The sequence below is a fragment of the Silurus meridionalis genome, chromosome 6 (assembly GCF_014805685.1).
Source record: "Silurus meridionalis isolate SWU-2019-XX chromosome 6, ASM1480568v1, whole genome shotgun sequence".
In the NCBI taxonomy this organism is placed as follows: Eukaryota; Metazoa; Chordata; class Actinopteri; order Siluriformes; family Siluridae; genus Silurus; species Silurus meridionalis.
In genome coordinates this window covers 29,884,093-29,904,092 of record NC_060889.1, presented here as the reverse complement: position 1 = coordinate 29,904,092, position 20,000 = coordinate 29,884,093, and the positions used below count along the sequence as shown (strand labels likewise).

Below are 20,000 nucleotides of genomic sequence, written 5' to 3'. Positions count from 1 at the left end.
GAGGACTCCATCCTCTACAGCGCGCCGCCGCCGCCGTGTCCCGGTACCGGAGACACACACACTCACACACACACACACACCTCACACACACACTGAGGGCTCGAGCACACCGACAGAACGTGGCGGAACAAACACACATAAATAAAAGACAAGGATATTAAACTCTCTGTCTGTTTCAGGACCACGGACAACGACAGGCAGCAGAACCACGCCCATTTCTTTTCCTCCCCGACCGATGACGTCACTCATCACACACACACCCTCAAATCTCGCTCTCTCTCTCTTTCTCTCTCTCTCACACACACTTCTTATTTGGTCAGTGTTCTAATTTATATATTTATTTATATATTGATTTACATGTAGTTATTGATCAATTTGTTTATCAAGCTGTTTGTTTAAATAAGAAAAAGCACATAAGTAATATTTATTTAAATAGGATTTATATTACTGAGAATATTTCACTTTTTTTCACTGAATTACTTTTGTTTCATTTATTTATTTATTTAACTACAAAACAAAAACTGGATGCAGAGAACTTGCAGAGAGAGAGAGAGAGAGAGAGAGAGAGAGAGAGAGAGAGAGAGAGCGAGAGAGTGAGAGAGAGAGAGGGGTGGGGGAGAGAGAGGTGGGGGAGAGAGAGGTATAGAAAAATGAATGGAACAAAAAGGAAGAAGTATGAAAAAGTTACGGAGAAAAAGAAGCAATAAGAAAATTAAGAAAAGAAAAGAAACGATAAAAAGAATAAAATAAGACAAAAGAAAGAAAGAAACATTTATATACATTTCTAAATAAAAATGTCAGGAAAAAAGGAATAAAATAAATAAGAAATAAAAACAAAAAAAAACAAAACAAAGTATTTGATGTAAATAAAGGATAAGAATTCTTCTTCTTTTGGCTTCTCCCCTTAGGGGGCGCCACAGCGGATCATCCGTCTCCATACCCCCCTGTCCTCTACATCTGCCTCTTTCAAACCAACTACCTGCATGTCTTCCCTCACCACATCCATGAACCTCCTCCTTGGCCTTCCTCTTTTCCTCCTTCCTGGTGTCTCCATCCTCAGCATTCTCCTACTGATATACCCCATGTCCCTCCTCTGCACATGTCCAATCCCACCTCCCTCAACTTGTCTCCAAAACGTCCTACATGCACTGTCCCTCTAATAAACTCATTTCTAATCCTGTCCATCATCGTCACTTCCAATGAACATCTCAACATCTTCAGCTCTGCTACCTCCAGCTCCACCTCCTGTCTTTTACTCGATGCCACTGTCTCTAAACCAGGGATGGGCAAACTTTTTGACTCACGGGCCACAATGGGTTCTAAAATTTGGGGCCAGGATATATATATTTATATATACAGTATATATTACATTAGAGATTTGTTCAGTCTCAGTAGGAACAGTGTTGTTGATCTCCTTATTTTGCCAGTTCATCAAAGTCTGGAGGAAGTTTAGTTGTGGCAATTCTCAGGATAGATCCGAGGTGTTGGTCAGTTAAGCTGGATCTGTGAGGGGCTTCGTTGATGTTCATGACGCTGAATGTCTGCTTACATACGTAGGTCGAACCAAACAAAGTCAGCATCTTCTGTGCCTTCTTCCGGAGGTTTGAAAACATGCCTTCGTTAAGTAAAGCATAAAAGTCATTCAGATTAAGAGCTGAACTTCTCCTTTAAGACACGACGAGTCACAGGTCTGCGTGACAAAAAATCTTGCCTTGGTACTCGACTCTTGAATCGCAGTTTGCCGTGAAAAGATTTTTGCTGAGTCTGTAAATTAGCTGCCAACCTCTGAGCCGTAGCCCGTTCCTGCGTTGACTGCTTGCTAGCGTAGTTGGCATGCTTCGTAGCAAAGTGACGGCTGATATTGTACTCTTTGAAAACCGCGACGGTTTCTTGGCATATTAGGCATACAGCCTTTCACTCCGTATTAAACACTCGGTGCTCATTATCCACTTTTCTTTTCTTTGATAAGCTCATTTTTGCAGAAGGGCTCATTAGGGCCGGATTAATAAACCCAACGGGCCGTGTGTGGCCCACGAGCTGTAGTTTGCCCATGTCTGGGTCAAATCACTTCTGTCACTCTTCTCCACCCACTCCACCCTGCCTGCACTCTTCTTCACTTCTCTAACACACTCTCCATTACTTTGCACTGTTGACCCCAGGTACCTGAACTCCTCCACCTTCACCACCTCTTCTCCCTGCAACCGCACCCCTCCACTGCCCTCCCTCTGATTCACACACATGTACTCTGTCTTACTCCTACTGACTTTCATTCCCCTTCTCTCCAGCGCATACCTCCACCTCTCCAGGCTCTTCTCCACCTGCTCCCTACTCTCACCACAAATCACAATAACATCCGCAAACATCATAGTCCAGGGAGACTCCTGTCTGACCTCGTCCATCACCACTGAAAACAGGAAAGGGCTCAGAGCCGATCCTTGATGCAGTCCAACCTTCACCATGAACCAGTCTGTCGTTGCTACTGCACACTTCACTGCTGTCACACTGACCTCATACATGTCCTGCACCACCAGACTTCCTCATACAATACCACAACTCCTCTCTCCACCCTGTCGTACGCTTGCTCTAAATACAAAAACACACAATGCACCTCCTTCTGACCTTCCCTATACTTCTCCATCAACATCCTCAAAGCAAATAAGGCATCTGTGGTGCTCTTCCTCAGCATGAAACCATACTGTTGCTCACAGATGGTCACCTCTTCTCTCAGCCTGGCTTTTACACACCAACCTCTCATACAGCTCCTCATATGCCTTTTCCTTGGCTTTCACCACATCCCTCTTCACCTGCTGCTGCATCTTCTTGTACTCCTGCCTACTTTTCTCATCACTCTGTCGATCCCAATTTCTCCAACCTCTTTCTCCTTATGCTCTCCTGCACTTCCTCATTTCACCACGTCTCTTTGTCTTCCTTTCTATTTCCAGATGTCACACCAAGTACTTTTCTATCTGTCTCCCTCATCACTTCTGCAGTAGTTTCCCAATCATCCAGCACCTCTTCACCACCACCGAGCCTCTGTCTGACCTCTTCCCTGAACCTCACACTACACTCTTCCTCCTTCAGTTTTCACCATCTTATTCTTCTTTCAATCTTTACTTTCCTCCTCTTCTTCTTCGCCTCCAAAACCATCCTACAGACCACCATCCGATGCTGTCTAGCTACACTGTCCCCTGCCAACACCTTACAGTCTTCAATCTTCTTCAGGTTGCATCTCCTACATAGCACATAGTCCACCTGTGTGCACCTTCCTCCACTCTTATACGTCACCCTATTATCCTCCTTCTTCTTTAAATAATTGTTCACCACTGCATTTCCACCCTTTTAGCAAAATCCACCATCTGAACTTTCTCACAGAAATTGGAGAGGCTCATCATTTTTATTATTGTCAGCGCTCGTCAGCCCCGCCCACTCGCTTCCTATTGGCTCACAAATCGGCATCACAACGTTCTGTCCACTGCGCGACTGGGTGCGTAGCGACAAGCAAAAAAACAAACAAACAAACAAACAAAACTGTAAAAATCAGCCTTTATCTCGCTCGTTATAAAAGCACGATTATATTTATTATTTTTTCTTTTGAAGCAAAACGCATCTATAATGGAGCAGATATCATCATTGTTCTCAATTCTCCCCTCCTATATACACACTATACGGCCAAAAGTTTGGGGACACCTCACCATAAGGTTGGTATGTCCATTTTGTGTCATCATCTCATTCCACATTGCTCTTATAATAAGCTCCATTCTCCTGTGTAGATGTTCCACAAGGGCGTTAAAATAAAGTCAGATACTCGTGTAGGTGAGATGAGACCTGGTGCTGCTCACATTAATAACAATATCATTAGAGCTCAATAGCAAGAGATCTTCCACACCTTTCCAATCCATGCATCTTCATGGAGCTCATATACATTATATATATATATATATATATATATATATGCACAGGGTTTTGCGTCGTCATGCTGGGGCAGGTCTGGGTCCCTGGGACGAGCTGAGGGAAAGAAAAAAAAGGAAAACACACTGTGCGTCCGAATACTTTTGGCACGGCCAGTTGCTGGTGGGTGTCCAGATACTTTTGGTCGTATAAGTGCTGTATAATGTACAAATGTGAGGATATGGCAGAAAAAAAAAACAAACAAAAAAAACACAAACGCACAGAAAGAAAACTGAAGGCCAACAATTCAGCATCAGGGCATCAGAAGGTCCTTCAGCATCAGGGCATCAGAAGGTCCTTCAGCATCAGGGCATCAGAAGGTCCTTCAGCATCAGGGCATCTGAAGTTCCTTTAGAATCAGGGCATCAGGAGGTCGTTCAGGGCGGCCACCGCGGTCTCATAGATCGGCCTGAATGAGAAGAGACGATTTATAAAAATGATCATTATGACATGCGTTACGCAACATTCTCCTGACTCAGCGGAAAATAAAATACCATGTCCACGTTAATATGCTTTCCCCGGAAAACGTAATGATCATTACACGCAGCGTAGGAACCCCGTATATAATGAATATAAGGCGTGTGTGTGTGTGTTATATTTACGCGGTTATATACACACTTACTTTTCCTCACGATTGCCAGGACGTGAGCGATGGCCGCGAGCCCGCTGACGCTATCGATGGCCTCCGAGTCGACCGTGGAGCTCATCTCAGACAGGAAGCACCTGTGAACCAAACGCTGCTTTCTGATTGGCTGATATTTTCGTCTTTGATCATTATTAGCTTTGTGTGTGTGTGTGTTACCTGTGTGCCGACTCAGGTGGTGTGACACCGTAGTGTTGCAGGATCTGCCTGTGCACAGAAACACTGATCCCTTTCAGATCCGCGCTGAACTTCTCCGCTGAACAAAACAAAAATTTAACTGTAAAGCTCTGTGTGTGTGTGTTATATTTACGCCGGTTATATACACACTTACTTTTCCTCACGATTGCCAGGACGTGAGCGATGGCCGCGAGCCCGCTGACGCTATCGATGGCCTCCGAGTCGACCGTGGAGCTCATCTCAGACAGGAAGCACCTGTGAACCAAACGCTGCTTTCTGATTGGCTGATATTTTCGTCTTTGATCATTATTAGCTTTGTGTGTGTATGTGTGTGTGTCCACGGATTGTAGGATAAGCGGACCACACTACCCACATGCCATACTAAAGTCTCGGTCATATCCACACACACACACACACACACACACACACACACCCTCCCAATCCCCCACAGATGAATTACTGCCTTGTTTGTGTTCAGGATTTCGTGAGGTTTAACTGAGAGGTTTGAGGTGTACGAGTGTGTAAAAGTGTTACCTGGTTACTGCAGATGATTTGAGGATGGCGGACATGATGGTGCTGGAGAGAGGAGGCAGGTCCCTCACGCTCTCCGGAGTGGTCAGATGTTCAGGATTAGAAATCTTATAAAATAAATAAATAAAATAAGTGGGGGAGAGAGAGAGAGAGAGAGAGAGAGAGAGAGAGAGAAAAGACATCTCTCTTTTTATTCAGTATGTACTGAATTTCAGGTTCTTCCTGTGTTATGCAGCTCCTTCATGTTCGAGTGTTAGCGTAAGTAACGTGGGATAATTGGGCTTCTGAGCGGCGCAATAAAACGATCTCATGAGCGATTACTCTCTGCGTTTTTAGTGTTCTCCGTCGCCCACGCCGGGGTTTAATGTGACGCCGAGCGTGAGCAACGATCCAATTTAACACCAGGTGATGAGAAGAAGAGGTGCCTGAGGGGAATGAAAGAGGACGCTCGTTTCATCCTCAACGCGGAACGGTGTTCATCTGGACGAGGGGATTTCACACATCTGACAGCAAAACAACTCGACTGATATCAAAGGGAGAAAGAAGAAGACTGTCTCTGCATCGTGATCGTTATTCAGCCAGATGTGCTTCTATATAGAGTTTTCTTCTTATATATAGTTTGGGGAAGAACCACATCTGGCAGGAAACATGTCGGATGTCCAAATACTGTATTTCATACACAAATAGTAAATAGATTCTTGTAAATATAAATGACTTTCAAAAGGTAATTCAGAATGTGCACACACACACACACACACACACACCTTCTGCAAAGTTCTGCTGATGTCGATGATGATGGCGGCGCACAGAGACGAGAAAATCCCAGTCGTCACTTCTGACCTTTCAGATACCAACTGAGTCACCTGCAGGAAGTTGTTCAGGGCGTCCCCGGAGGAGCAGCACAGCTACACACACACACACACACACACACACACACACACACACACACACACACACGCTTTAATAACATATTGACAAATTATTTTTACTTACTTGCGGAAAAGAGAGGAGACACAGAAAGAGAGATGGACAAAAAAAAAGGCAGACAGAAAGAAAGACAGACAGCAGAGACACAGGGAGACAGACAGAAATACAAACAGACAGAGACACACTCAGACAGACAGACAGACTGACAGACAGACAGAGAGACAGACAGACAGAGACACACTCGCACAGACAGAAATACAAACACAGAGGGACAGACAGACAGACAGAGACACACTCGGACAGACAGACAGACACAGACAGACAGAGTCACACACAGAGACAGTCCCTTACCTCTTGACCCTCCTCTTTGTCTCTGCGTAGTCGGTGCGCCATGACCTCCAGAATTTTCTGGAAGATGTTGGCAATGATACGCAGGGTGACGGACAGCTGCTCCTCCTGTCCCTCTGCATCATGGGAAACGCTGTCCTGAGCCACCTCGGTCAGCAAGGACAGCAGGACAGGGACACACAGATAGCCTTTCTCTGAAAGGGACACACACAAACACACACAGTTGGACATATTGACATGGCAACAGTTGACTTTAGCAGTTTAACGATGATGTCACTCACCAGACAGCAACACGTAGGAGCAAAACTGTAGCACGTGGTCACTGAAATCACCGTCTCCCAAAGCAACCTGTATGGTGTCCCTATACACATGCAGACACATCTGTACCAGGAGAGACAGAGAGACAGAAAAAAGAAATGTAAAAACACAGAAAAAAAATCAACAAAAAACATGAGAGGAAAAACAAAGGAGAAGCAGAAGAGCGAGATAAAGCAGAGGATGATCTGGAAAGGACAAGAAAATTGTACAAAAATTTTAAACGCATGCGGAAATGAGAACTGTACAGGAAAAGCGAGGGAACGGAAAGGGAAGGGAAAGGAGAAAAGCAGGAGACAAGAACAGGAAAAGCATTAATAAAAGGGAGGAGCAGGATAAGATTAATAAAAGAATAGGCAAAGTATGAGAGAAGAGCAAGAGAAAAGAAGGAGAGAAGCAGAAAAAGCTCAGGAAAAGAGCACAAGAACAGGAAAGAATGAGGAGAAGAGCCAGAGAAAAGCTGAAGAAGAGCAGGAGAAAAGCCAGAGAAAAGGCAAAGAAAAAATGGAGAAGGCAGAGAAATTATGAACAACAGAAGAAAAGCCAGAGAAAAGCTGAAGAACAGGAGAACAAGAGAAAAGCAGAAGAGGAGCAGGACAAAAGACAGAGAAAGGTAGGGGAAAAGCTGAAGGAGAACAGGAGATGAGCTGAAGGAGAACAGGAGATGAGCTGAAGGAGAACAGGAGATGAGCTGAAGGAGAACAGGAGATGAGCTGAAGGAGAACAGGAGAAAAGCTGAAGGAGAACAGGAGATGAGCTGAAGGAGAACAGGAGATGAGCTGAAGGAGAACAGGAGAAAAGCTAAAGGAGAACAGGAGATGAGCTGAAGGAGAAAGGAGATGAGCTGAAGGAGAACAGGAGATGAGCTGAAGGAGAACAGGAGAAAAACCAAAGGGAGAACAGGAGATGAGCTGAAGGAGAACAGGAGATGAGCTGAAGGAGAACAGGAGATGAGCTGAAGGAGAACAGGAGATGAGCTGAAGGAGAACAGGAGATGAGCTGAAGCAGAACAGGAGAACAGCTGAAGGAGAACAGGAGATGAGCTGAAGGAGAACAGGAGATGAGCTGAAGAACAACAGAAGAGCACATGGAGAGAATGGGAGGAGAAGCGAATGAAGAGCAGAAGTGGAGTGATGCTGTGTGATTGGTGATGAATGAGAAGATACAGTGGGACTCAGTAGTGTTTAAATAAAGCCCAGAGGAGTGATAGTGGTGTGTTAATGGAACTCTGAAAGTGATTTCCACATCGTTATATGAAGAATAATCCTGCTGATTAAGATCCTTAGTGCCTGTGGGGTATTTTAGGAGCGGTTTCTGCCCCCTGATGACGCAGCCGAACAGCCCCCTCAGTCTGCCACCCCGACAGGGGAACGTGGGTGCAGAAACAACAAAAGGAACAAACAAAATCCCATCTGTTGTGATTCTTATTCACCTCCACTATTCTCCTGCTCAGACTCAGCTGCTGCTCCGAGATACTGTCGCCAGGGGCAACCAGGAACGGGAGGACCCTCTTCTCCACCCAGTCCATGGACTGCTCCAGTGTGGACAGGAAGTTCCGCCCCTCAGGGTGCTGACAGACAGGAGGAGGCAGTGTTATTACAAAAACACAGAAAAATAAATCCATAAAGAGATTAAATGTATAAAAAAAACTTTGTAGAAGAGACAGAAAAACAGACAGGTTTAGAGACAGACAGACAGACAGACAGACAGACAGACAGACAGACAGGGGAAAAGGTGCAGACGGTTTTAGAGACAGACAGACAGACAGACAGACAGACAGACAGACAGACAGAGGAAAAGGTGCAGACGGTTTTATAGACAAACAGACAGATAGACAGACAGGGGAAAAGGTGCAGACGGTTTTATAGACAAACAGACAGACAGACAGGGGAAAAGGTGCAGACGGTTTTATAGACAGACGGGAAGGCAACAGATGTGTGTGTTTTAGGAGACTCACTATGTGTTGAAGGTGGAGGGTGAGACGACTGTGTAAGCCAAAAGCTCGGAACGCCGTCTCGGTGACTGTCTCGCTGACCTCACCCTCACTCAGAGAGGAGTACAGTACAGCCTACACACACACACACACACACACACACACACACACACACACACACACACACACACACACAGGTTAATCACTAATTATTGAATTGTATTTTATTCTTTCTCTGGTCACATTAGAGCCGTGTGTGTGTGTGTGTGTGCTCAGATGACCTTCCAGGCAGCGAGGGCAGTGAGCAGGGGTGTGATCTGATCCACGCTCAGACTCAACACGTTGTCCCGAGTGTGACGTCTCAGCATCATGTACTCCATGTAATCCAGCCCCAACTCTGGTTTTGCCTCCACCCCCGTCTCTATGAACTGCACCCTCTGGGATCCACTCCCGCTCGTCTCCACCTGCGCATGGACAAGACACCATGAGACACAGGGGCGCTTTATAACAGAGTGGAGAGCAAAGATGAGTGTGTACCGTGTTGAGGGGCGGGGCCTCGCTGAGCCACTGCACCGCCAGGTCCAACACCTGGCTCACCTGCCCCCAACTACACACACACTCGATCAGCTGACTGTAGAGGGACACTGGTGAGCCGCTGTCCAGCCTCCTCAACTGGGCTAAAACTTTACTTCTGTCTCACACACCCACACACACACACACACACACACACACACTCAGTATTGTGTTCCGACATTAAATACTAGTGTGTGTGTGTGTGTGTGTGTGTGTGTGTGTGTAAGAACGTCAGACAGACCGAAAAGCTGGGACCATGGATGACGGAAGTAAAGATGCCAAGCGGATGAGTGCAGCTGTGCCGCTCATCCTGTGTCACACACACACACACACACACACACACACACACACACACACACACACACACACACAAAATGAGAACACACACTACATGTATTTTCACTTAGAAAGAAAATTAGTGATCAGCGCCCTCTAGTGTCCTGAAACAGCATCGTAAACATTATATAACATGATAAAGTTAAACAGACAGACGAGCAATTTGATAAACAGACAAATAGCTTGATAGAGAGACGATTTGATAGAATAGTGGACAGAGATATGAACAAACAGGCAGATAAAAAGGCAAACAGACTTTCTATCTGTCTGTCTTTAAAACCATCTGCATATCTGTCAAACCATCTGTCTGTCTTTCTATCAGTCTGTATGTCTGTCTAACCATCCGTCTGTTGGTCTGTCTGTATGACAAACCATCTGTCTGCCGTTCTGTCTGTCCATAAAACCATCTGTCTGTCCATAAAACCATCTGTCTGCCGTTCTGTCTGTCCATAAAACCATTTGTCTGTCCATAAAACCATCTGTCTGCCGTTCTGTCTGTCCATAAAACCATCTGTCTGCCTTTTTGTCTGTCCATAAAACCATCTGTCTGCCTTTCTGTCTGTCCATAAAACCATCTCTGTCCATAAAACCATCTGTCTGCCGTTCTGTCTGTCCATAACCATCCGTCTGTTGGTCTGTCTGTCCATAAAACCATCTGTCTGCCGTTCTGTCTGTCCATAAAACCATCTCTGTCCATAAAACCATCTGTCTGTCTTTTTGTCTGTCCATAAAACCATTTGTCTGTCCATAAAACAATCTGTCTGACTTTTTGCCTGTCCATAAAACCATCTGTCTGTCCATAAAACCATCTGTCTGACTTTTGCCTGTCCATAAAACCATCCATCTGCCTTTCTGTCTGTCCATAAAACCATCTGTCTGCCTTCTGTCTGTCCATAAAACCATCTGTCTGCCTTTCTGCCTGTCCATAAAACCATCTGTCTGTCTGTCCATAACCATCTGTCTGTCCATAAAACCATCTGTCTGCCTTTCTGTCTGTCCATAAAACCATCTGTCTGCCTTTCTGTCTGTCCATAAAACCATCTGTCTGTCCATAAAACCATCTGTCTGCCTTTCTGTCTGTCCATAAAACCATCTGTCTGCCTTTCTGTCTGTCCATAAAACCATCTGTCTGCCTTTCTGTCTGTCCATAAAACCATCTGTCTGCCGTTCTGTCTGTCCATAAAACCATCTGTCTGCCTTTCTGTCTGTCCATAAAACCATCTGTCTGCCTTTCTGTCTGTCCAAAACCATCTGTCTGCCTTTCTGTCTGTCCATAAAACCATCTGTCTGCCTTTCTGTCTGTCCATAAAACCATCTGTCTGCTGTCCTGTCGGTCCATAAAACCATCTGTCTGCCTTTCTGTCTGTCCATAAAACCATCTGTCTGTCCATAAAACCATCTGTCTGCCTTTCTGTCTGTTCATAAAACCATCTGTCTGCCGTTCTGTCTGTCCATAAAACCATCTGTCTGTCCATAAAACCATCTGTCTGCCTTTCTGTCTGTTCATAAAACCATCTGTCTGCCGTTCTGTCTGTCCATAAAACCATCTGTCTGCCTTTCTGTCTGTCCATAAAACCATCTGTCTGTCCATAAAACCACCTGTCTGCCGTTCTGTCTGTCCATAAAACCATCTGTCTGCCTTTCTGTCTGTCCATAAAACCATCTGTCTGCCTTTCTGTCTGTCCATAAAACCATCTGTCTGTCCATAAAACCATCTGTCTGCCTTTCTGTCTGTCCATAAAACCATCTGTCTGCCTTTCTGTCTGTCCATAAAACCATCTGTCTGCCTTTCTGTCTGTCCATAAAACCATCTGTCTGCTTTTCTGTCTGTCCATAAAACCATCTGTCTGCCTTTCTGTCTGTCCATAAAACCATCTGTCTGTCCATAAAACCATCCATCTGCCTTTCTGTCCGTCTATAAAACCATCTGTCTGTCCATAAAACCATCTGTATGTCCATAAAACCATCTGTCTGCCGTTCTGTCTGTCCATAAAACCATCTGTCTGCCGTTCTGTCTGTCCATAAAACCATCTGTCTGCCTTTCTGTCTGTCCAAAACCATCTGTCTGCCTTTCTGTCTGTCCATAAAACCATCTGTCTGCCTTTCTGTCTGTCCATAAAACCATCTGTCTGCTGTCCTGTCGTCCATAAAACCATCTGTCTGCCTTTCTGTCTGTCCATAAAACCATCTGTCTGTCCATAAAACCATCTGTCTGCCTTTCTGTCTGTTCATAAAACCATCTGTCTGCCGTTCTGTCTGTCCATAAAACCATCTGTCTGTCCATAAAACCATCTGTCTGCCTTTCTGTCTGTTCATAAAACCATCTGTCTGGTTCTGTCTGTCCATAAAACCATCTGTCTGCTTTTCTGTCTGTCCATAAAACCATCCGCCTGCCTTTCTGTCCGGCTATTAAACCATCTGTCTGCCGTTCTGTTGGTCCATAAAACCATCTGTCTGCTTTTCTGTCTGTCCATAAAACCATCTGTCTGCCTTTCTGTCCAGCTATTAAACCATCTGTCTGCAGTTCTGTTGGTCCATAAAACCATCTGTCTGCCTTTCTGTCTGTCCATAAAACCATCTGTCTGTCCATAAAACCATCTGTCTGCCTTTCTGTCTGTCTATAAAACCATCTGTCTGCCTTTCTGTCCGTCTATAAAACCATCTGTCTGCCTTTCTGTCTGTCCATAAAACCATCTCTGTCCATAAAACCATCTGTCTGCCTTTCTGTCTGTCTATAAAACCATCTGTCTGCCTTTCTGTCTGTCTATTAAACCATCTGTCTTCCGTTCTGTTGGTCCATAAAACCATCTGTCTGCCGTTCTGTCTGTCCATAAAACCATCTGTCTGCCTTTCTGTCTGTCCATAAAACCATCTGTCTGTCTGTCCATAAAACCATCCGTCTGCCTTTCTGTTCGTCCATAAAACCATCCGTCTGCCTTTCTGTCTGTCCATAAAACCATCCGTCTGCCTTTCTGTCTGTCCATAAAACCATCCATCTGCCTTTCTGTCTGTCCATAAAACCATCTGTCTGTCCATAAAACCATCTGTCTGTCCATAAAACCATCTGTCTGCCTTTCTGTCTGTCCATAAAACCATCTGTCTGCCTTTCTGTCTGTCCATAAAACCATCTGTCTGCCTTTCTGTCTCTCAGTCTATCTTCCTCTCTCATTGTCCTCTTTAACGTTTAGAATCAGACATGATAAATGCTCATCACTCTGTTCTGACAGGAATGCTTATAACAATAACAACTTTGGTGATGACGGTGAAGAAAAGACCTGAAAGACGCGCAGGTACTCGGGCAGGACGGAGGCGAACTTGGCCGTGGTGTACTGCAGAGCCTCCTGGTTGAGCTGCAGAGATTTCTGGACGCTCTGCCACAGGATAACCACCAACTCCAACAGACTCGCCATGACCGCCGTGTCCTTTACAGACAGCACGTCCTCCAGCACCTACACACACAAAAAAATAGAATTTCTATAATTATTAGACGTGGCACTGATCTGATACAAGCAGGACCCGCATACAATTTCAATCTTCATTATATTATTAATATAATTAAGATTATATAAAATTCATATTCATTTCTGAATATGCGGCTCTAATTTATATATTATTTGGCTGTTTGATGTAGGCCTTACGCTATAGGGCCTAAAGTTTGTAGACACGCGACTGTGTTTGTTTTGAACATCCCATTACACATTTAGCCCCCATCCGTCCTTATAATAACCTCCCTAACGGAACAGAAAAACTTCAGACGCTGTATTCAGGAAGGACACAGTGATTCTGGAGGAAGGATAATGTGTGTGTTGTTTTGGAACGTGAGTGAGTGTGTGTATGTGTAAAAGAGAGAGAGAGAGAAATCTAACCGAGTTGTTCTCCTTGTTGCTGCAGACGGACTCGTCTGGGTTTTCTCCCGTCTTCTGGATGCAGGCGTTTAAACATTTACGGATCATCAGCATCAGTTTCACTGCGTCAAACAAGAGACATGAACAAACAAACAAACAAACAAACAGCCTCTCAGTCTCAGGAACTTCTTGTAATATCGATACGGCCAAAAGTATCGGAACACCAGGCTTTTCCAACCGTCCATGATCTTGTTCACTTATTCTTGGAGATCTGAACTTGTTCCACCACTAAGATGCACCTGTGCACAAAGATCTGCTTTCCATGGATTACAGCGGAAGTTTGGATCTCCTCGACCCAAATGAAGATATGAATTTTTTAAGCTGACTGCCACCCCTGGCCTCCTCACCCCCGCTCTGACTTTCCTACCTGGCTGAAAGATCTCCACAAAACTCAGAAGAATGGAGGTTACTATAAGGAAGCTCAATATGGAATGGAGTGGCTGGGTGTCCACAAACTTTTGGCTGATGTTCTGTAATATCACACACACACACACACACACACACACACACACACCTATGTTGGTTGGCGCGGTGTACATGTAGGCATAGCGGTAGAACTTGCGCGCAGCTCCAGCGTTCATCTGGATCATGGAGACGCAACGCTCACACCACACGGTCTCAGGCTGTGTTACAGGCAAGAACGAGCTGAAGAGCAGGTTCACGATCCGCTTCGACACGCACGCCGACTCACGCTCCAAACGCACCAGCAGGTGCTCCATGGAGCACACCTTCCAGAACTGCACACACACACACACACACACACACACACACACACACACAATGTGTGTATACAGTATGTGTTTACTCTCGATCAATCCCTCAATCTCCTTCTCATATACACACACACACACACACACACACACACACACACACACACACACACACACACTCACACACACACACACACACTCACACACACACACCTTGGCTGCACGAACGGCTTTGATCTTGAGCAGCAGGTCAACGAAGGCCACTCGCACTTTCTCCGAGGTGTCGTGGAGACTTAGCTTTAGCGCCGGGAGCAGCTTCTCCATCAGGGGGTGGCTCAGAGGGTTATCCAGGATCATCGACATGCACTGCGCACACACACACACACACACACACACACACACGCCACGATAAAGCGTCTTTAACGTGGTTAGTCAACACTCTTGGCATAAGAAAAAAGAAAACGAGTTAATAATAAAAAGGTTACTGGAGGTTGAAGAAGATGGGAGAAAGAGAATGAAGTGAAGGATAGAAAACAGAGAGAAAAAAGAATTGGATGGGTGGTATTAACAATAAAAAGAAGAAGAAAAGGGGAAATGGAAGAGGAAGAAAAGGGGACAGGAGGAGCAAAAAACCATGAGAAACAAAAATAAAGAGCAGAAGAAAAGAAGAAGAAAAAGAGAAGGAAGAACAAAGGAGGAGAGAAAAGAAGAAGAAAGAAGGAAATGAAAAGAAGAAGAAAGGAATGGAAGTAGAGAAGAAAGAAGGAAAGAAAAAGTAGTGTGCATTGAGATTTTGTGTGTAGTGCAAGTGTGTGTGTGTGTGTGTGTGTGTGTGTGTGTGTGTGTGTTACCATGAAGACGGCGCAGCGGCAGTCAGGGCTGCTGGTATCTGATGCGAGCTCCAGAAGTTTCTTCAGCAGGTCAGTGATGATGGAGGAGGGCAGCAGCTCCCAACAGCGAGACATGACTGAACACGCTCCTAACACTGCTGCACTGCGCACTGAGGGGTTCACATCCTCCAGCAGGGTCTACACACACACACACACACACACACACACATACAGGAGGAAGAGAAGGATGATAAAGAGGAAAAGAAGGATGATGAGAAGGAAGAGAAGGAGAATATAAAGAGTGAAAGAGCAAGAGGATGAAGAGGAGGAAGAGAAGGAAGATGAAGGATGAAGAAGAGGAACAGAAGGAGAAGATGAAGAGTGAAAGAGCAGGAGGATAAGGAGGAGGAAGAGAAGGATGGAGAAAAGGAACAGAAGGAGAAGAACAAGAGTGGAAGAGCAGGAGGATAAGGAGGAGGAAGAGAAGGATGGAGAAGAGGAACAGAAGGAGAAGATGAGTGAAAGAGTAGGGGATGAAGAAGAGGAAGAGAAGGATGATGAAGAGGAACAGAAGGAGAAGATGAAGAGTGGAAGAGCAGGAGGAGGAAGAGAAGGATGGAGAAGAGGAACAGAAGGAGAAGATGAAGAGTGAAAGAGCAGGAGTATAAGGAGGAGGAAGAGAAGGATGATGAAGAGGAACAGAAGGAGAAGATAAAGAGTGGAAGAGTAGGGGATGAAGAGGAGGAAGAGAAGGATGAAGAAGGATGATGAAGAGGAACAGAAGGAGAAGATGAAGAGTGAAAGAGCAGGAGGAGGAAGAGAAGGATGGAGAAGAGAAACAGAAGGAGAAGATGAAGAGTGAAAGAGCAGGAGGAGGAAGAGAAGGATGGAGAAGAGGAACAGAAGGAGAAGATGAAGAGTGGAAGAGCAGGAGGATGATGAGAAGGATGGAGAAGAAGAACAGAAGGAGAAGATGAAGAGTGGAAGAGCAGGAGGATGATGAGGATGATGAATAGAAAGCAGAAGTCGTCACAGTCACTGTTCATATGATGGGATGATGATAAGGACAATAAAGAGAGGAAGTGACATCATCACAGAGGAGGAGGAGGAGACTCACGAAGAGCGTATCGAGTTGTTTCTGCACGAGCTCATCCACTCTCTCACTGTTCATGCCGGGGTCGTGGATGGGAAACGCCTCGGTGAACAGCAGGGTGGCGTTCGCTCGCACCTCCGCGTTCGCCGCCTGCACCACACACACACACACACACACACACACACACGGTTACACTACAGTGTGTACAGGTGGCGCTCCGCCGAGCTCCGTCCTTCATCTCACCTTCAGCGCTTTCCACAGCACGGGCATGTAGAGGCGGTGCAGCATCTCGTCCACACCCTGACGGAACTTCTGCTTGTGGAAATACGCCAGGATCTGCAGCACAGGAAGTGACATCAGCACACGGGGAAAAGTGTGGCACGTCCGCCATGCAGACGACCAGACTAAACAAAACTTATAAATATATTTTTTCTTTTTAGATTAAATTTAAAATGGACCAATTAAAGCAAAATAAATATTTAAAATTATATAAAAAATGAATAGAAATAGTAAGTAAAATTTTAACATATGTAATAATAAATAAATACAATTAACAAAAACAAAACAGCAAAAAAATACATCAAGGAAAAAAAAATATTTGATAAAATAAAAAATAAAAAAACGGCAGTAAAAATGATAAAAATGTATTTTTTTTAAATGTAAACATAATAAAATAAATATAATAAAAATCCTCAATGCCCTCATAAGTCAATAAATGTATTAGAGCTGAAACGATTCCTTAAGTAACTCGAATACAAAAACATTTGTTTAGTTCATTTAACAACGCACAGAGCACTGCGTTTCCCCACGGACCATTATTACTGACGCACCGTCCGCTAAACTCTGAACACAGAAAACAGTGCAGAATGAAAAATGGAGAAAACAGCGAGGGACCAGGAGAAGATTCAGGCCAAAGAAATTTAGAGAAAGTTTCCAAATTGTGAATCATTTCAAACTAAAACATAAAGAAAACACACTTTCAGTGCAGGTACCATTTTAAAGAGTCATTGAAAATGTATATTTTTATTTCAATATTTATATTTGCATTTTAATGCAATTTGGCAATGAAATGCACTTAATGGGTTTAGTTTTAACAGATATTCTTGTGTACAATTTCAGCAATAAAATTTACATTTTACTAAAAGGAAACAAAATGACATTTATTTTAAGTGTTGCTCTTTAATATAGAAAAAGTCCAGATTACTCGATTAATCATTCGAATGTGTGTGTGTGTGTGTGTGTGTGTAAGTGTGTCTGTGAGAGTGGAAGTGTATGTGAGTGGAAGTGTGTGTGCGTCCGTATGTGTGAGTGGAAGTTGTGTGTGTAAGGTTGTGTGAGTGTGTGTAAGGTTGTGTGAGTTTGTGTGTACTGTATGTGTGTGTGTGTGTGTTTGAGTGTGTGTGTGTGTGTACACACATATGTGTGTGTGTGTGTGTGTGTGTGCGTCCGTGTGTTTGAGTGGAAGTGTGTGTTTGTGTGTGTCTAAGGTTGTGTGAGTGTGTGTGTATGTGTGCGTGTTTGAGTGTGTGTGTGTGTGTATGTGTAAGGTTGTGTGAGTGTGTGTGTGTGTGTGTGTGTGTGTGTGTGTGTGTGTGTATGTGACACACCTGCCGCACTTTGGGCAGTACAGGTGAGGTTTGGTGCAGTAGGACGGCGTGCTGCATCAGGTCCTGGATACACGACGTCTCCATCTCCTCCAGGAACGGACTGCTGGCCTTCTTCCACGCCCGGAAATAAATCTCACCCACGTCTTCAGCTACGGGCCTGCGTAACACACACACACACACACACACACACACACACACACACACACAAGAAGGGCTTAACACACAGACGAGCACTAACCCTGGTGTACAAGTCTATCTCACACACACACACACACACACACACACACACACACACACACACACACTTGGCCAGAAACTGCAGCTGGTTCTTTATGGTCTCGTGGATCATCTTGATGAAATGGACGTCCCACTCGAAGAGGAACGCCAGGAAACGCTTCCCCTGGGAGACACATAGGTAACATCAAAGTCAACTTCTGGACTGGTATAGTTGTTATTATATAAACACACACACACACACACACACACACACACACACACACACACACACACCTCCTCTCGTTTGATGTAGCTGGTGGACAGGAAGCACTGCAGCAGGGGGTTAGTGATGCACTGACCCCTCTCAGATTCAAACTCCACACTGAGCAGAACATCACGCAGGGAGTACAGACGGTTCAGCTCACTCAGCTACAGAGAGAGAGAGAGAGAGAGAGAGAGAGAGAGAGAGAGAGAGAGAGAGATCACACACTAATTTTATATAAAACATGGAGGAAAAAAGGGAAAAGAGGAGAAGGCGTAGAAAAAGTGAATGAAACATTAGGAGAGGATAACCCAAGAGGATAAAGAAAAAGTGGGAAAGGTAGAAAGAGTAAGATGAAGAAGAGAAGGGAAAAGGAAAAAGGAGAAAGAATTAAGAAAAGGAGGGATGGAAAAGGAGAAAGGAGGAAAAAAGGAAGAATTTAAAAAAAAGAATGGAGAGGATTTCTTTTTTTTTACTCATCATGTATCTTGTACAGTAACTCACACTCTCTCACACACTCTCACTTTCTCACACACTCTCTCTCACACACACTCTCTCTCACACACACTCTCTCACACACACTCTACCGTTTTTTTGAGTGTAACTGTGTTCTCCAAACAAGCGACAAACGCAGTCCAGCCGAGTTCCTCCTTCCCCTCTAAGCCCCGCCTCCACCAGCACTCAAACAGCCAATGGATGGCCTTCTGGAGAGGAACCTCAGACACGGGAAGACAACTCTCGACACCTGTACAACAACAACAACATGTCAGTTACACAACTCTCGACACCTGTACAACACAACATGTCAGTTACACAACTCTCGACACCTGTACAACAACAACAACATGTCAGTTACACAACTCTCGACACCTGTACAACAACACAACATGTCAGTTACACAACTCTCGACACCTGTACAACAACACAACATGTCAGTTACACAACTCTCGACACCTGTACAACAACAACAACATGTCAGTTACACAACTCTCAACACCTGTACAACAACAACATGTCAGGCTAAATAGGAGTGTAATAGAGATGAATAGAAGTGTAAGAGCTGAATAGAGGAGGAACAGAGCTGAATAGAGGAGGAATAGAGGGGGAATAGAGGAGGAATAGAGCTGAATAGAGGAGGAACAGAGCTGAATAGAGGAGGAATAGAGCTGAATAGAGAATAGAGCTGAATAGAGGAGGAATAGAGGCTGAATAGAGGAGGAATAGAGCTGAATAGAGGAGGAACAGAGCTGAATAGAGGAGGAATAGAGCTGAATAGAGGAGGAATAGAGCTGAATAGAGGAGGAATAGAGCTGAATAGAGGGAATAGAGGAGGAATAGAGGAATAGAGGAGGAATAGAGCTGAATAGAGGAGTAATAGAGGGGAATAGAGGAGGAATAGAGCTGAATAGAGGGGAATAGAGCTGAATAGAGGAGTAATAGAGGGGAATAGAGGAGGAATAGAGCTGAATAGAGGAGGAATAGAGGGGAATAGAAGAGGAATAGAGGAGAATAGAGCTGAATAGAGAATAGAGCTGAATAGAGGAGGAATAGAGCTGAATAGAGGAGGAATAGAGCTGAATAGAGGGAATAGAGCTGAATAGAGGGGAATAGAGGGGAATAGAGCTAAATAGAGGAGGAATAGAGCT

At 44.7% G+C, this 20,000-nt stretch overlaps 2 protein-coding genes across 2 annotated transcripts in view; both read right to left on the bottom strand.

Annotated features, from left to right (window-relative positions):
- The window catches only part of ptprn2 (protein tyrosine phosphatase receptor type N2), a 185,054-nt gene extending 184,822 nt beyond the window's left edge, over positions 1-232 (bottom strand). Inside the window, 1 exon segment of the mRNA XM_046851477.1 lies at positions 1-232. This exon segment is cut by the window's left edge and continues 68 nt beyond it. Coding sequence (XP_046707433.1) covers positions 1-11 — 11 coding nt within the window. The 5' untranslated portion in view covers positions 12-232.
- A 3,297-nt stretch (positions 233-3,529) lies between these two features.
- The window catches only part of ncapg2 (non-SMC condensin II complex, subunit G2), a 19,209-nt gene continuing 2,738 nt past the window's right edge, over positions 3,530-20,000 (bottom strand). The window contains exons 5-28 of the mRNA XM_046851478.1: positions 18,942-19,099; positions 18,387-18,521; positions 18,182-18,276; positions 17,877-18,033; positions 16,513-16,605; positions 16,294-16,419; positions 15,198-15,374; positions 14,560-14,712; positions 14,151-14,373; positions 13,598-13,698; positions 13,007-13,180; positions 12,868-12,883; positions 9,637-9,691; positions 9,360-9,513; positions 9,104-9,286; positions 8,847-8,957; positions 8,322-8,459; positions 6,856-6,955; positions 6,578-6,768; positions 6,064-6,204; positions 5,303-5,406; positions 4,923-5,023; positions 4,751-4,847; positions 3,530-4,357 (exon numbers count right to left, since the gene is read on the bottom strand). Coding sequence (XP_046707434.1) covers positions 4,306-4,357; positions 4,751-4,847; positions 4,923-5,023; positions 5,303-5,406; positions 6,064-6,204; positions 6,578-6,768; positions 6,856-6,955; positions 8,322-8,459; positions 8,847-8,957; positions 9,104-9,286; positions 9,360-9,513; positions 9,637-9,691; positions 12,868-12,883; positions 13,007-13,180; positions 13,598-13,698; positions 14,151-14,373; positions 14,560-14,712; positions 15,198-15,374; positions 16,294-16,419; positions 16,513-16,605; positions 17,877-18,033; positions 18,182-18,276; positions 18,387-18,521; positions 18,942-19,099 — 3,035 coding nt within the window. The 3' untranslated portion in view covers positions 3,530-4,305. The remainder of the gene's footprint in view (positions 4,358-4,750; positions 4,848-4,922; positions 5,024-5,302; positions 5,407-6,063; positions 6,205-6,577; positions 6,769-6,855; positions 6,956-8,321; positions 8,460-8,846; positions 8,958-9,103; positions 9,287-9,359; positions 9,514-9,636; positions 9,692-12,867; positions 12,884-13,006; positions 13,181-13,597; positions 13,699-14,150; positions 14,374-14,559; positions 14,713-15,197; positions 15,375-16,293; positions 16,420-16,512; positions 16,606-17,876; positions 18,034-18,181; positions 18,277-18,386; positions 18,522-18,941; positions 19,100-20,000) is intronic.